At 35.4% G+C, this 17,976-nt stretch overlaps 1 protein-coding gene across 3 annotated transcripts in view; it reads left to right on the forward strand.

Moving 5' to 3' along the window:
* LOC127835403 (tyrosine-protein kinase RYK-like) overlaps positions 1 to 17,976 on the forward strand; it is a 106,056-nt gene that overhangs the window by 18,226 nt on the left and 69,854 nt on the right. For 2 of the 3 annotated variants that reach the window (XM_052361816.1, XM_052361815.1), the window contains exons 2-4: positions 9,162 to 9,298; positions 14,202 to 14,301; positions 15,543 to 15,677. In XM_052361816.1, the coding sequence (XP_052217776.1) occupies positions 9,162 to 9,298; positions 14,202 to 14,301; positions 15,543 to 15,677 (372 nt within the window). Of the gene's footprint in view, positions 1 to 1,343; positions 1,539 to 9,161; positions 9,299 to 14,201; positions 14,302 to 15,542; positions 15,678 to 17,976 lie in introns of those variants that run through there. The other variant, XM_052361817.1, reaches the window with a different exon arrangement.

Raw genomic sequence — 17,976 nt, forward strand, 5'->3', positions numbered from 1 at the left:
AAGATCAAATTTTGACATCAAGATTTAAGAGCTTAGTTGACTTGAAATCATTATGGTATGGAAAAAAATCCCCTTATAATTCGGAGATCTCTAAAAATAATAAATATATCAGCTATTTTGTGGGGGAAATTGAAATGTTACAATCATTTTGTTCATCAGTTAAGCTTGTTATAGTAATGTATTGAGTTGTGCTTTGAGTGAAAGTTTAATGTAGCTAACAATATTTGGTTTGCTGCATTTATTTTGTAGATGTAGAAATCTTAGGGGCATTTGCAACAGTACATGAACCTATGAAAGTTTGGACTTTAAGTTAACATACGAGTCATAAACCGAATTTAATGACAACTACATGTATGCAGACAGTTCAATGTTGGTGAACATGAGTTTGAACTGGTGATTAACACAGTGTTCATGAATTGTTTAAGAACTAGTTAATAACTGTTCTTGAACTGTTCATGAATTGGTGGTTTCTTAATGTAGTGTTAGCTCAGGAATCCTTACTAATCGTTCATTCAAGTACATGTAGACCAGAGCTTACCAGGTACATGTTGATTCATGCAAAGGTCATAAACCTCTCATTAACTTATTCAATACTTTTCATGAATTTGAAAAAGAATGAAATTGAGACCTTATAAAGCAATATGATTGCCCTTTTTTTTCCAAAACAACATTACAAATAAGAAACAGACCAAAAAACAACAACATAAACGAAACAAGCTTGAAGCAATTGGCGTGTCTCTCATTTACTGGTTGTCATATTTAGTTAAGTTTTTTCTCCAGTTTAAGGTGAGGCGTGAAAAACGCTGGTGAAACGGGTGCAAACACTTGACAAGTACCTGGTGGCACGAAATTTATGGTGTTAAGTGGTGGCAGCGTTTTCTCCATTGTCCAAGTACTTCAATTTCATGTGAAAAATCATACCCAAATATTTACTTCCATTAAACCGAATAATTGGTTGACAAATCAGCTTAAACTCAAAAGCTTGCCCGCTGTAATACGAGACACATCAATTTTAACAAGGTAAATAAGCGGTCGAAAAATTTGACTATGTAGTGATTTCATTTGCATTCATGGGCAATATTGTTACCTAAAATTTAGATATGGAATTGAACTCCACTTGGAAAAAATATGAACACAACTTTAGTGCGTCCTACAGGGATTTCATGATCACAATTTGGCCCTATTGTAACAAATTACAGCAAACATTTTTGTTGATAACAAATTTTTTTACTATTAATAAACTTGACTGGCAGCAAAAAATTACTTGTACAGCCATTCTTCCCCTTCCAGACTGATTGCCATGTCACTTGTCAGTGACTGTGACAAGTGTGTGCACTCATTGCAGTGGTAAACCAGCATAATCTGGAGAAAGTTGTGACAAGTGTGTGCACTCATTGCAGTGGTAAACCAGCATAATCTGGAGAAAGTTGTGACAAGTGTGTGCACTCATTGCAGTGGTAAACCAGCATAATCTGGAGAAAGTTGTGACAAGTGTGTGCACTCATTGCAGTGGTAAACCAGCATAATCTGGAGAAAGTGTGAGTAGGTAAACCCTTTCCTGCTCAGAAGCACACTTGTAAGCGTTTATAGTCCCATAGCAAAAAGCAATTTAAATTAACCCTTTGCATGCTGGGAAATTTTTCGTCTGCTAAAATGTTGTCTGCTGAATTTCTAAAATTAGCATTTTCTTCCATTTTTTTCAAAGAATACTATCAGAATAGCAAACAGTTTGGATCCTGATGAATCGCCACGTTCTGTGGCGTCTCATCTGGATCCAAACTGTTTGCAAAGGCCTTCAAAATTCGGTTCCAGCACTGAAAGAGTTAAAGACCTTCTAATACTTCTAAGATTCAAGTTTAGAAAGGTTACTGATGAGCAGCAAACGGCATAAAACCTGAACAGCCTTCGAGTTGCTCCCAGGCTTTTCTGGTTTCATGATGGATGGAGTGGGATGGGGGTCCAGTTTATGCAAAAAGTGTTATCCCTGATTAGCCTGTGCAAAATGTGCAGGCATATCTTGGAAGGCACTTTTTGCACATGTCTGGGAAATTTGTTGTTTGCTAAAATGTTGTCTGCTCAATTTCTAAAATTAACATTTTCTTCGATTATTTTCAAAGAATACTATCCGAAAAGCAAACAGTTTGGATCCTGATGAGACGCCACGTTCTGTGGCGTCTCATCTGGATTCAAACTGTTTGCAAAGGCCTTCAAAATTCGGTTCCCGCACTGAAAGAGTTGGATCACATCATAAATTTAGTCCTGGTCTAAGTGCACTTACAAATATCAGGCTTATGTGCACTGTTTGTTGCCCCTCAGCTTGTGACTTTACAACACTTCCAGTTGCAAAGACATTCTTGTATAGGGCACATCATAAATTGTGTTCAAGTGCACTTACAAATATCAGAAAACAATTATGGGCAAGCATTGAAACACCTTTATCTTTACAAATTATATACCCAAATCCAATTTTTTAATAATTGTGTTCATTATATAAACACATACACACTCACAATAATGACAACACATGTAGTAAGTAATGTTTCTGTTAATGTGACATGATTTATGTAAAAACGTCAAAAAATCAGATAAAAAACAACTTTAACAATGTTAAGTAAGTTGAAAAGGAAAAAACAAACTTTAAAATCCATGGATATAGTGTGATAACGCTAATTTATTATGTTTCTATTTACATGTATTCAATGTTAAGATTTTGGGTTGTTTTTTTTGCATGTCAGGAAACAGTTGCCCTCATTGACTTAGGAGGGACATTTGATCGTATAATTTGTACCTGTAAAGTTCAGGCTTTGGTTAAACTGGTTGTGTTTCTTAAAGTGCATTGACATATAAAGACATTATGAAGAATTGTGCTTGGGGACCATAAATAAAGCTGTAATTGCCGATACTTGACAGTTTTAACAATATATCTCTATTTGCTTGTAAATGATAAGGATTATCATTTCACATAATGTAAATGCGTGCATCAAATTTAAAGATATGATTTTAGTTATAGGTTGATCAGTCTATTATTGGGTTGTGTTATTTAAGTTGCTATTACAGGTAAGGAAATGATTTAATTTTCTTTTGATAATGACGGCACTCTTTTGGGACCAATTTCGAAATTGGCCAGTGTTAACATTAAACGTGTAATAGTTTAATTATGATATAATGTTATTGTAACATATTCCAACTATGCAGAACAGTTGATTTAATATATAAAATATATATAATATTCATTAATTGAGCTTTAAATTTTCCTAGTTTTGAAAATCGTAACAAAAATCACAATAACAACAAAACAATTGCAAATCTGAAATATTTGTTCAAACTTATAACAAAAGTGTGTGAGGATTTATTAAGCCTTGCTTGAAGTACGTCTGCTGGAGGTCTCAAACTCGAGTTTTGAACACAAACAGAAGTAATTTTGCCTCAAGGTTGAGCTCTCTAATTAAATTGTCAAAGAAAAAACATGAAATTATCAAAGAAATACATTGAATTGTTTGGTATTGGTTGACCACTCTGAGTTAATGAGTGACCAGTTTGACTTGAACCCTTTGTGACCTTTAGATTGAAGTCAATAAGTTTAAACAGGACCTGAAAACTTTGAAGTATGAAATTTTATACTGTTGAACCATTGCAGGACTGTCCAGTTAACACAATTTACTATTCCTTTCCATAAACCCCCACTTTGTTTGGTGTTTCAAAAAAAATTCATATTTAAAGTCGAAGCTTAATTATGGAAAAGTGTGCTGATGAAAAAATGTTATTTAAAGTAAATTTGATGAGCAGGTTTATAATGCATGATGTTACATATAAACATTTTAAGTTTATATCCATTAACTTACAGTTTTAAAAGCTTTCTTATTGTGCATTCTGAATGTTTTTTTTTACAAAACTGAAATTATTTATAATAAATATAAAACTTTTTTTCATGTGTGAAGACATTTCCATGTCCACATTTTGTAATAGAGGAGAACAATTCACTTCTATCAGCCATGTAAACAAGTTTTTTAGTTATGGGGGGGGGGGGTAAAAATAAATATTACAGTAGTAAAAAATTAGAAAAAGAAATGTTTTTCTTACACTTGTTAAATGGGTGGGGCTTGGAGGTTGTTTTTACGCACAGCATTCTTTCCCTTGTAAATCTGCTTTGGGAATTTTTTTACATATTGGTATCATGTGAGGCCATTCAACAGAGTTGCCTCCTCTCCAGACTGAATGCAGACAACAGGTGTTAGGTTTCCTTAATTCAGTAATCTTCACAATGATAATTTTATCATTTTCCTGATTCAATTCTCACACCAAATGGAATGATAATATAAACCAAAACAAATTTATCAAAGCTTGGGGTAATTATAATAATTTGTCAGTGGGAAATGCTAGTAGCTTTTAGATGGAACTGCCAAAAACAGACACACACTGAACTTTTGATTGGCAGTCAATGTTTTCTGTACCAAACTTTTTATGCCCCCCCCCCCCCCCCAAACATATATAGCAGTTGAACTGTCCGTCAGTCCGTCTCTGTGCGCCCATCCGAAAACTTTAACATTGGCCATACAATATTGAAGATAGCAACTTGATATTTGGCATGGATGTGTATCTCATGGAGCTGCATTTTGAGTGGTGAAAGGTCAAGGTCATCCTTCTAGGTCAAAGGTAAAAAAAAAATCCAAGGAAAGTAACAAGCTTTAAAGGGAGATAATTTCTATTTATCATTTGGCAGTTATTTTCACAAGGGAAGTAATATTTTGTAAAGGGATATAATAATACAAAAAAAACAAAAAAACAAAGCGGCACAGATTTGACCTTGAACCACCTGACCTATCAGAATTATAAACACTAGATCTACGCACAAATATAATAGTCAATTAACTGTTTACAACTTAGATAGTATTTTGGCGCATTGGTAGTCCTTAAGAAAGTTATATTTAATTAAAGAACTGTCTAACTAGATTCAAGTTTGCAAGACTCCATTTCCAACCATAAGATTCTGATAAGTAGCAAACAGCATAACACCTGAACAGGCTGTGAAGTACTCGCAGGCTGTTCTGGTTTTTAGGCTGTTTGCACATAGTCATTTTCACTTTGCTTCTGAGTGGGAAAGGAGCCATTTTCACTTAAATTGCTTCTGAGTGGGAAAGGGTAAAGCAACATTTTGACAGACAAAAAACATTTACTTGTATTTTGTAAGAGTTAATTTTTAATGTTTTCTTATGTGTTTACTACTTAACATTTTAAAATGTAGGTAATTGTAAAAAGAAGGTGAATACGCATATTGTGAACATTTACAGTATTAGTTGTATTATTACTGTCACAATAAATCATCATGTTTCATGCAAGAAATGACATCAGTTGCTACAAGAATTTTAAGCCATAATCTTGAAAAGAATAAATGCCACAACTCATTAACTCAAACAATTTTATAGCCCATTTAGCTTATTATTTACTTACCATGACACCCGTGTTGTATGATAATTGTGAAGTTTATGTATGACAAAAAAGGTGTTGACATGGTATTAACATTTTAAAGTTTGCAAAAAGCAAGATTTTTTTGTCTGTTTATTTCTGAAATTCATCAGCCATGTGCTCAATTAAAGATGACACTAATGATTATTTGTAAGGCGTTATTTTATTATATCTGATACAGTCCATGCCTTGTTTTTAATGGGTAAATGTCTGTAAAATTGGAATATCACTCAAATAGATTGTTCAATGTTAGTTTACTTCTTTTCATATTCATAATTTAATGATTTATTCAAGTCCCCTGTCATTGCTATATATATGGGCAGAATCGTAAGAAAACGTGTTTTTATTGAGGATATCACTGAAATCGGTTGAAAACAAACATTTTAGCGATTTTTATTTTGGGGTCGAGTACGGTATAGTACGAAAACGACCTTATTTATATTCATGATTCGACACATTACTTCAAACCTAAACAAACAAAATTGGGGATACGGGCGAATTTAGAGGAGAGAAGGTTAAAGAACAAATGCAAATACATCTGTTACAAACGGAAACTGAGTCAATGCAATGCTACGCTTTTGCTTAATCTATGTATTTATCTTCCATATGCTAATAATGCTTAGCGAAAGCTAAATATAGTTATAATTTGCATAACTCGCGACACTGCAATGATTTTTGCCTATTGTATGTATTTATGGTCATTTATATATATTGTTTTATCGATTCAAAACCGATTTTGACCAGGTTTTCGAAGTCAACCTCGATAAAAATTATATTTCAATGAATTTATGTAAATTTTATTTCTCGCTATACAATTTATATGCAGAAAAACGATATATTCCGCAAACTTGGGCTTTAAGTAAGTTCTATCAGTTGAAAATTATCCCTTAATTTAGCTGAATTTAAAATAATGACCCCTTTTGCATCAATTGAAAATTATCTCCCCTGTTCCATCAGTTGAAAATGATCTTCCTTGTTGTATCACACATTGTTTTACCAAGTGCAAAATAATTTGATTGCCCTTGTTTTATCAATTTCAAAATATCTCCATTGCACTATCATTTGAAAATGATATTCATTGCTTATCTGTTGGAAATAATAGGTATGCAAAATGAACTCGTTGTTCTATCAATGGACATGATCTCCTTGATATTTCAGTAGAGGTTATTTCCCTTGTTCTATCAGTTTCTAATGGCTTTACTTTGAAATTATCTCTCTTGGTTTTCTATTGAAAATAATCTCCCTTGGTACATACATTGAATGTGATATGTCTATTAACTGAACAGAATTTACCTGTGTCTATTAAATAAACATAATTTTAATTGATCTATCATTTGAAAATAATCTCCCTTTGAATATCAATAGAAAGTTTTTTTCTTTGTATCAATTTAAAGTGTTATCCCTTTTTCTATCACTGAAATGGTTTCCCTTGATAATATATCAGTTTGAAATCTGTCTTTTTTGTTTCCCATAAAGATTTCATGTTAATTTAATGCATTCTCATAAAGTCCAAAAACAATTTAAACACTATGTTGATGTTGTTTTGTGTATTGTGTGAAATGTTACATTGCCAAAAACCTGCCCTGGAACAACATTTGAAAACATATATACTTGTAATGAAGTGGAACAAATCTATTTAACCCAGGCACTTACAATATCTGTTTTATTGAGCTGTCTGAATTCAAAGATATACAGAGTGCACATGGTACAATTTTAAGTGGTATTTAAGTTCAAAGCTTGATATGCTACATGTAGTTATGTTGTGAACTCAAGCTCAATAATGTAACAGTTCCTACATTTCATAGCCAATCAGCCCTCTTGGAATTGTTTAATTATGTGTTTAAATGTTGAGAAATCAAAGTAAAATGTAGAACTAATATGTTTTTGTCAGCACTTAGGAAACATTTTTATGGAATAAATAAAGTGCTCAAATCTAGGTAACCTGGTTCTGCATGAGCCTGAAATTGTTATGCGCAATAAATGTCAATTTTATTATCTCATTTAATAAAGAGTGTTCTACTTTAGGGATTTGTATGTCAAGTAGTCATTATTATTATTTTGCTCATAAGAAAATGTGTTTCATATTAATAAGATGTGGGAGATGTTAGGAAATGCGATAGTGTAATTATTAAACTGAGATTATTTTTATATATGTGGGAGGTCTTGTAATAACCATCTCTATATAGGCAAAAAAGGCATTAAAAAAAATAATTTTCCAGTATGCAAGTGTTCATGGATGTTAAAACAATAAATAGTTTTATAATAACCCATACAAATGAAATATGTAAAATAAATGAAAATAAGCACTCTTGAAGGTGATGATATGTTAGATTAATTGCACCCAAAACAAAAACAATTTCTATGATTTTTATGGTTTTATGAATTATGTTTACATACAAAAAATACTCCAGCACTATGAGCACTAAATTACTTATCTCAATGGTATTTTCTGTGTAAACCGTACTTAAAATAAATAATATAGCAAGTGGCGGTTAAAATAGATTAGCTATTAGTCCTATCTCTCCAGTGATGACTTAATGCATTATCTCAGCCATTAGTCCTATCTCTCCAGTGATGACTTAATGCATTATCTCAGCCATTAGTCTTATCTCTCCAGTGATGACTTAATGCATTATCTCAGCCATTAGTCCTATCTCTCCAGTGATGACTTAATGCATTATCTCAGCCATTAGTCCTATCTCTCCAGTGATGACTTAATGCATTATCTCAGCCATTTGTCCTATCTCTCCAGTGATGACTTAATGCATTATCTCAGTCATTAGTCCTATCTCTCCAGTGATGACTTAATGCATAATCTCAGCCATTAGTCCTATCTCTCCAGTGATGACTTAATGCATTATCTCAGTCATTAGTCCTATCTCTCCAGTGATGACTTAATGCATTATCTCAGCCATTAGTCCTATCTCTCCAGTGATGACTTAATGCATTATCTCAGCCATTTGTCCTATCTCTCCAGTGATGACTTAATGCATAATCTCAGCCATTAGTCCTATCTCTCCAGTGATGACTTAATGCATTATCTCAGTCATTAGTCCTATCTCTCCAGTGATGACTTAATGCATTATCTCAGCCATGAGTCCTATCTCTCCAGTGATGACTTAATGCATTATCTCAGCCATTAGTCCTATCTCTCCAGTGATGACTTAATGCATTATCTCAGTCATTAGTCCTATCTCTCCAGTGATGACTTAATGCATTATCTCAGCCATTTGTCCTATCTCTCCAGTGATTACTTAATGCATTATCTCAGCCATTAGTCCTATCTCTCCAGTGATGACTTAATGCATTATCTCAGCCATTAGTCCTATCTCTCCAGTGATGGCTTAATGCATTATCTCAGCCATAAGTCCTATCTCTCCAGTGATGACTTAATGCATTATCTCAGCAAAAACAAACAAAAGAGCCTCACACTGGGAAAATGGTATTTAAAGCATGTGCAAACATTTAGTCCAAGATTAGCATGTGCAGTCAGGGATGCCACTTTCTGCCTTAACTGGATTTCAGTTTTTTAGTTCAGAAGAGACTTCGTTTAAACGAAAAATACCATCAAAGCAGAAAGCATCGTCCCTGAATAGCTTGTTAAGACTGCAGAGGCAGATCTTGGACATCACTTTACGCACATCCATTAAGCCTCAATTTTCAAAGGACAGGGCTAAAATATACTCTTTTAATTCCAGGTATACAAGATTCTGAGCTGTACTATGTGCGTAACGGGATCCTCAACAAGTATGCGCTGACCTTTATCATGCCCATACCACTCCACATCGACTCCATCTTCTTCACCTGGCAGAACCTGCGCTCAAAACCACCAGATGTATGTACTGGGCACGCCTCACCCCTACCCATCCCCAGAAAATATGGCATATTTGTTGTGTGTTAAGCTCACCTGAGCACAACATGCTCATGGTGAGCTTTTGTGATCACCTCTTGTCAGTTGTTATCCCCCGCCATAGGCTGAGGAATGTTTTGGCGTTGTCCAATTGTCCATCCGTCCATCCGTTTTTCCGTCTGTCCTTCCGTCCGTCCGGCACTTTTGTGTCTGGAGCCATATCTTAAAAGTGCTTTGGCGGATTTCATTGCAACTTGGTATGAGTATATATATATGGATAAGAGGATAATGCACGCCAAATGGCATTGTACACCATCTGTTAATTACGGACTTATGTCCCTTTGTATCTTGAAAAAATGCTTTTTATGTCCACCAGTATATACTGGGGGACATATTGTTTTTGCCCTGTCTGTTGGTTGGTTGGTTGGTTGGTCTGTTGGTCTGTTGGTTGGTTTGCGCCAACTTTAACATTTGCAAAAATTTTTGCTATATTGAAGATAGCAACTTGATATTTGGCACACATATGTATCTCATGGAGCTGCACATTTTGAGTGGTGAAAGGTCAAGGTCATCCTTCAAGGTCAAAGGTCAAATATATGGGTCAAAATCGCTCATTTAATGTACACTTTTGCAGCATTTCAATATTCAATATAGCAACTTGATATTTGGCATGCATGTGTATCTCATGAAGCTGCACATTTTGAGTGGTGAAAGGTCAAGGTCAAGGTCATCCTTCAAGGTCAGAGGTCAAATATATGTGGCCAAAATCGCTCATTTTATGAGTACTTTTGCAATATTGAAGATAGCAACTTGATATTTGGCATGCAAGTTTATCTCATGGAGCTGCACATTTTGAGTGGTGAAAGGTCAAGATCATCCTTCAAGGTCAGAGGTCAAATATATGTGGCCAAAATCGCTCATTTTATGAATACTTTTGCAATATTGAAGATGGATTCTCAAAATGTCCTGATGTAATTGTTCTCAATTATCAGGCAGTGCAAGATCTATGTGTCTTTTACCAAAGTCAAGGTCACACATCAAAGGTCACACATTTGTATAAATAATTATTACTAAGCCATTATTTTACTATGCATCAGTGGATTCTGTAATAACCTTCCATAATTCTTCTCCATCTTCTTCCTTGCTGTGTCATATGTAAGATTCATGTTTAGGGTTAAGGTCAAGGTTCATGTCTAGGGTTAAGGTCAAGGTTCATGTCTAGGGTTAAGGTCAAGATTCATGTCTAGGGTTAAGGTCAAGGTTCATGTCTAGGGTTAAGGTCAACGTCGCACAATATACTTCATGTAAGGTCATACGATTCATATCGAGGGTCCAGGTTACACAAATGCTTCATGTAAGGTCGAACTCAATGATGGATGATTAACCTTAAAAACTTACAGTACACTCCACGCGTTTTCCCCAAAAAACGCGCTCCCTCCGCGGGTTTTTTCTGCTAGCGAGTGTTCACGCGGCGTTGGAAGAGCGAGGTGAACTCGATAAAACGCTCGGCGTTACGCCGCGTTCGCTAATTCCCGCGGCGTGTATTACTTTAGGCTAGTCGGTAAATGCAGACACTTTCCGTTCTTATCAGTGATCGCCGCGCAACGCCGCGTTAGCAGTGTGCTACTGGGCATGCCAAAAAATAAAAACATTGTTATAATAAATTGTTTAAATACTGTAGTACATGTATAAAAAAGATAATTGTATAGAAAATTAATACGTATAAAAATTATGTTTTTTAATTCACAGGTACGTCTACGATATGAATAAGTCTAATATAATACATTTGACAAATTAATATTTAAATCATTACACATATGACACAAGAATAAATGTTCCGTAAAATTTCCAAATGAGAATAATAATTCGTAATCCGAAACACACTACGATTTTTAATTGTTAACACGACGTTTACAAATGCTTCCAATATACAGTCATGTATATTTCCCGACAAAAGCGCGCGAAAATTATGCTGCAATGTACAAGGTCAAGGTACAATGTATACTCCTGCAAAGCGTGCGTGTATTGATTTTTTTATACAAACTTTGTAGCGCAGAGAACATTGAATTTTGTTGATTTCGGTTAAAAGTTAAAACTTTGGATTAAATTATCAAAATAAAAACAATGTTGCAAACTGTGTTTATATTAATTAGTAAGTATTAGTTAAAAGACGACGTTTTGTGTGTCGTAAATCAACGAGTTTTCTATACAACAACTACTTCTACAACCACGTCGGGATCGATCTATCTTGGTTGTTTTTTTTTATTGTAAATATTATACTACATGTACATGTATGTACTTGTAATAAATGTAATTTTATTTGAAAATCAGGAAGTCAAACAAAATTAAATTGATCGTTATCTCGTAAAACGCGGAGTTTCCCCCGCGTTGCCAACGCCGAGGGCCGCCGCGTTGGCTTATCAGTTTTGCCGATCGTTAACCGCCGCGTCCAAAATTATGCAAACGCCGCGTATAGCGGGATTTTCTTAATCTCCCTCCAGGTCGAAACCCGCGGAGTATGGAGGGAAATTGGGGAAAACGCGTGGAGTGTACTGTATTATGCCCCCCTTCGAAGAAGAGGGGGTATATTGCTTTGCTCATGTCGGTCTGTCGGTCGGTCGGTCCGTCCACCAGGTGGTTGTCAGACGATAACTCAAGAACGCTTGGGCCTAGGATCATGAAACTTCATAGGTACATTGATCATGACTCGCAGATGACCCCTATTGATTTTGAGATCACTAGGTCAAAGGTCAAGGTCACGGTGAACTGAAATAGTAAAATGATTTTTGAATGATAACTCAAGAACGCCTACGCCCATGATCATGAAACTTCATGGGTAGATTGATCATGACTCGCAGATGACCCCTATTGATTTTGAGGTCACTAGGTCAAAGGTCAAGGTTGCGGTGACCCGAAATAGTAAAATGGTTTCCGGATGATAACTCAAGAATGCATACGCCTAGGATCATGAAACTTCATGGGTAGATTGATCATGACTCGCAGATGACCCCTATTGATTTTGAGGTCACTAGGTCAAAGGTCAAGGTCACAGTGACCTGAAATAGTAAATTGGTTTTCGGATGATAACTCAAGAACGCATATGACTAGGATCATGAAACTTCACAGGTAGATTGATCATGACTCGCAGAAGACCCCTATTGATTTTGAGGTCACAAGGTCAAAGGTCAAGGTCACGGTGACCCGAAATAGTAAAATGATTTTTGATGATAACTCAAGAACGCTTTTGCCTAGGATCATGACACTTCATAGGTACATTGATCGTGACTCACAGATGACCCCTATTGATTTTCAGGGCACTAGGTCAAAGGTCAAGGTCACAGTGACAAAAAACGTATCACACAATGGCTGCCACTACAACGGACAGCCCATATGGGGGGCATGCATGCTTTACAAACAGCCCTTGTTTATGTTATTTCCATATATGTCATGGCAGATGTTGTTTTCATTCTGCAACACTCTGAAAATTTAGTGAATATTATAAGATTGAATGTTTAAGTGGAAAAGGCAAGACTTTTTAGTTCACCTAAATAAATATTGAATGCTCAAGAACCTTCTTCTGTCTTAGTTTTGAGTTATTATCCTTTGTTATTTTTGTATGTTGTTACTTTTCGGGGCAATAACTTAGATTTCATTTAATAAAATGCTTAAAACAAGCAATTTCTCCTTTTGCCATGATACTGTCAATGCTAATTGATTCATGAAAAACATACTATCTGCATTTTATTGTCTGCAAACCCATCACAGGTACAAATGAATTTTTTTTTTAATTACAAGAGGCACAACCATTCACTTATATCTTTTCTTTTAGTTCTACACCCATCCATAACCACAATTTATTTGGCGGGGATATCAATTAAACGAATTTGCTAGTTTATTGTGCATCATGCGTCCTGTGTCTTCCGTGGTCAGCATTTTCTTTGTGAACGCTCAAGAGGCTGCAGGTTGTTGTTATTTTATCAGTTTAGTATTTAAATCATTTTGGCATTATAATTGACTTTTAACATTCTTGTCCATTGTAAAAATACTTTATCAAAAATATTCAATTCTAACCAAATTGTATGTAAATCCATTTATAGGTACATAGATGTATTTTATGTGCAAATGATTAAATTAGACATTGAGGTTTTTAGTGTTGGTAAACATGTTTTGTAGGGCCGGCTGAGTCTGTAACACATTTTAGTTGCAGTTTGATAAACCCATTTATGCCTGGTGGATTCTCCCATCCTTCTAAATTGGATCAATTTATTTCCAAAATTAGAGATGTCTAGTATATTTATTTCTATATTTATATTATTTCTTACAGAAATTCTTTTAAGTAAACAGCGCAGACCCTGATGAAACACTGCATCATGCAGCGTCTCATCTGGGTCTATGCTGTTTGCAAAGGCCTTTTTTCTAGACGCAAGGCATAAATGGGTTAATTAAAATGCTGTATTTATTGTCAGAATCTATTGATTTCTTGAGACTGTTGCATACTATTAATGTAACCATTCTTGAAAGCGCATATTTCTCAGATTTCAAGGTTATATTTAAGGAATTGAACAATGTGCAATATGCTTTTAAAACTGATACTGGGGGGAAAAATATTTAAGCCCTTCATGCCCATAAGCAAAGCTAAAATGGCTAATTGCAACCAGCATAAAACCAGAACAGCTTGCGAGTAACAGGTTTTATGCTGTTTGCTGCTTATCAGTGCCTTAGCATTGGAAATGAAGCCTTTAAAAGTTGACTCTATAAAAAAAGTCTGTAATTGTATTTGATTTCTTAAGGGACCACAAATGCTTCAACATGGGTATCTGAGGGGTAAAGCTTTAAGGGTAGTATAAGGCTCCATCATTGACATAAGCTTTCTGTTTGTCTCCTTCAGATGTTTTACAAGATGCGCTTCAAGGTGTTCAACCCCACGGCCATGGACATGCCTATCCCCAGCATAGAAACCGATGGAAAAGTGCCTACGGAAATCTCAAGTAAGAGTCATAGGGGGGTGTTTTATTATTCAAATTGGTGTTCAGCCCCATTCCCAATGTAAAAAAGGATATATTTTTACCAAATGGAATCAAAAATTCCCAATTTAAGATTTCCAAAAAAATTATTTTTTATTTTTATCTCAAAACTTAGTTAATCTCCCATCCAGCTGTACAAGTAACACCTTAGTGAAAATAATATTGAAAACACTTTAAATCTCAATTTTGAAGCATTTGTTAGTAAAACAATAACAACACTAATTTCCCAATGTCAAACACTGCGATTTTTACCAATCCCAAGGGACCCGGACTCATTCCCAAAATTGTGAAAAAACACATGCTGGATCAGTTTAAAGGTTACACAGAGAATAGATGTCGCTGAGAAATAAAAATCATGCTGCCAGTCTCAAATTGGACTCAAACCTGGGACCCTCACTATGACAACAGAAGCAGCAAGTGTTGTCCTTGATAAGCCTGTGCAGGCTGCGCAAGCTAATCTGGGTCAACACTTTACACACATATATTAACTCTTTCAGTGCGGGAACCGAATGTTGAAGGCCTTTGCAAACAGTTTGGATCCAGATGAGACGCCACAAAACGTGGCGTCTCATCTGGATCCAAACTGTTTTCTATTCTGATAGTATTCTTTGGAAAAAAAAACGAAAAAAATGCTAATTTAAGAAATTCAGCAGACGACATTTTAGCAGACGACAAATTTCCCAGCATGCAATGGGTTAAGCCCCATTTTCCCAGAGCACGGCCCAATTATGTTGATTTAGGGTGGCTTATATAACCTGAACATGAGACTGGGCTCATTTTTAGTCATTGTTACAAGCTTGAAATATCCATATAGAAAAAACACTGTAACTCAAATATAATGTGCTCCGTTATAACACTGCATCCAATATAACGCGGGCGGGTCTTGGCTTGCGTTTTTCCTCCAACTTTCCAATTATGTCTCGAGTGTTTCCTTCAAATTCAAATATGTTGACGCGCATTGTGCTGATTACATAATTGCTCATTTACAATCAGTGCTCAAGCTGCAATTCACAATTATCACCAAATGTGAAAGTTTTAGAAAAGTGGAGACACAATCTTTCGATTTGCGAAGTGGCAATAAAAATCAATTAGATGTGGAGAATGGCTGGTCATTGCAGGTTGTGCAATGTTGAACATTGAAATTGACAGTCGGGAGTGTGGAGTGTGTATATTGCATGGACTCCCCATTATGTGGTATATTTCAGAATTTCGGATCACATTTCGTTGCACGGGAGCCTTGACTACAGAGGTTGATGTGCACATACAGATGAACATCAGCATCTTTTCTGCATCCAATGTCACAGTGCTGAACCTGAAACGAAAGAAGATGTGTAACAAAGGTAAGGTCTCTTTAGGATGTTTGAACGTTATTTTGGTCCAAAGTCAATACTTGAACATATCTGATAATTGGCCTCATTGATGCAAGAAGGTACTATATGCCTTCTAATTTCAATGTCACATGGAACCTTTTGGCACAAGGGGAGAAAATATAGTCTGCCAATATAATGTTGGCTCTGACCTTGATGCATGAACGTGCAAGAACAGAACAGAATGCAAACATATTATATAAGCCAAGGCTATAAAGCATGCTAATTGAATTTAAGATTGTCCGGTCAATTTTGTCGAGCTTTATGAGCAAATGAAACTCCGGCATGCTCAGGTCCTTTCATTCTGACCATTTACCCATGCCAATCAACAGGATACACCTAGGCACATACAAACAATCGAAGTACTGACAGTACTGATGTGACGATGCTTTTGAGGAGGATGGATATAAAAGCATCAATTTAAGTTTATCTACATCACCAAAATTGTGTATGTGGATACGAAAATTTTGGGTACGAAACAAAAATGGGTACAAAAATTGTGGGTACAAAAATAATGCCAAACAAAATTGGGTTAACAAAAAATTGGGTAGGACAAAAAAAATTGGGGCGGAAATTTTTTTTGGGTACGAACAAAATTTGGGTAAAAAAAAAAATGGGTACGAAAACATTCGGTACGAAAATTTTGGGTAAGAATTTTTTTTGGGGGGTACGGGGAAGTAGTACCCTTGGGGAACTTGACCCATTCACCGATAACTGGGATGCGGGTTACATTCTTGATCAATGCAGCTGTTTAGGAAGATTACATGCAGGAAATGTCTGTTAAAATCGGTTTATGGGTACCCAAACGTAACATTTCGTAATATGCATTATTCATTGAAAACTGAAGTGTAAATAATTATACATATCAATTTTGGGTAAATGTCCATGCCTTGCAATCCTGATGAAACAAAATAAGATGCTTCAATTATGAAAAGCAGCCCTAGTCTTGCTGGGCATCTGTTCTTTTGTCAAGTGATGCTGGAAAAAAGAATTCCCCTTAACCCTTTTCCACTCAGAAGCAAAGTGAAAATGGCTCTGTGCAAACAGCATAAACCCAGAACAGCCTGCGTGTAGCTCACAGCCTGTTCAGGTTTTATGCTGTTTGCTACTCATCAGTATCTAACAGTTAGAAATTAAGCCTTTAATACTTAAATCTAGTAAGAAATGTCTTTGATCAAATGTAACTTTCTAAGGAACTACAAATGTTGTCAATAAAATACATATCTAAGTGGTGAAGGGTTCATGACCGAGTTTTTGTTTGATGCATTAGCAACTTCAGGCATTTTAAGCATCTAGCTTCACAATGGACATAATTCAAATAGCACAGTGTTTTTTGTTGGAATGTTTTTTTTTAAGAAAACATATTATTCATAAGATGATGTTCACATTTCTCTGAACAACCACGTCTCTTTGAATAGTTAGGAAGAGGAATATTGCTTATTAATTCTCTACTGAGCAGGACATGATAATAACAGTTAAAAGCTCATCTATCAGATTTCTGATGGTGTTATTCACATGTGTACTTTCTCAGAATCCGTATTTTATGGCCAATTATCAACTCTGACATTGAGGTCAAAACAAACACTCTCAGAACATACAGATTTTTTGTGTGTGGAAATATTAATCAATCCTAGAGGAAAAACATTTGTTGTAGTAACAATTACCTTTCAAAACCAGAACTTCAAGTTCCAAGGACTAAAAAGCAAAGATGGATGGTTTTATTTCGCAAGCATTCCCCACTAAACACCTAAGACATAATCATCAATATCCTGAGACTAAAATCATCCAATTGCATTTTTTTTTCTTTGTTGTTAAGAGTAGATTTTTGAGGGGAAGGGGAGAGTGTGGTAAGAAGGATTGTGGTGGAAAAAATAACATTTTGAATGATTAGTGTGAGACTATAGTATCTGATATATGAATGTACAACAGATATAACAGTTTCGCATTAGACTCTTGACATTATTGCTGAAAATGCTGCCATTCCATGATAAATCAATAACAATTTATTAGGCTCCATGAATGGTGCATGTTTAGGCGTTTGTTTGTGGGGAAATGTCTTGGAAGCTGTAAGCCTAGGATCTGGGGATGCAAGAAGATGAGGATTACTGGATTACTGCAGATCCACAGTTATTAAACCAATGTGTAGTGCATGTGGGGCCAATGACAAGATAATCAGACATGTATGGTTTGAGCTTTCCTTGGCATGTTGTGTTTTAATAGGCTCCGTTGATTATGGCTCCATTGTTTAGGTTTTTATGTCAAAATTACTGTG

Source organism: Dreissena polymorpha, chromosome 6, assembly GCF_020536995.1.
Source record: "Dreissena polymorpha isolate Duluth1 chromosome 6, UMN_Dpol_1.0, whole genome shotgun sequence".
Lineage (NCBI taxonomy): Eukaryota > Metazoa > Mollusca > Bivalvia > Myida > Dreissenidae > Dreissena > Dreissena polymorpha.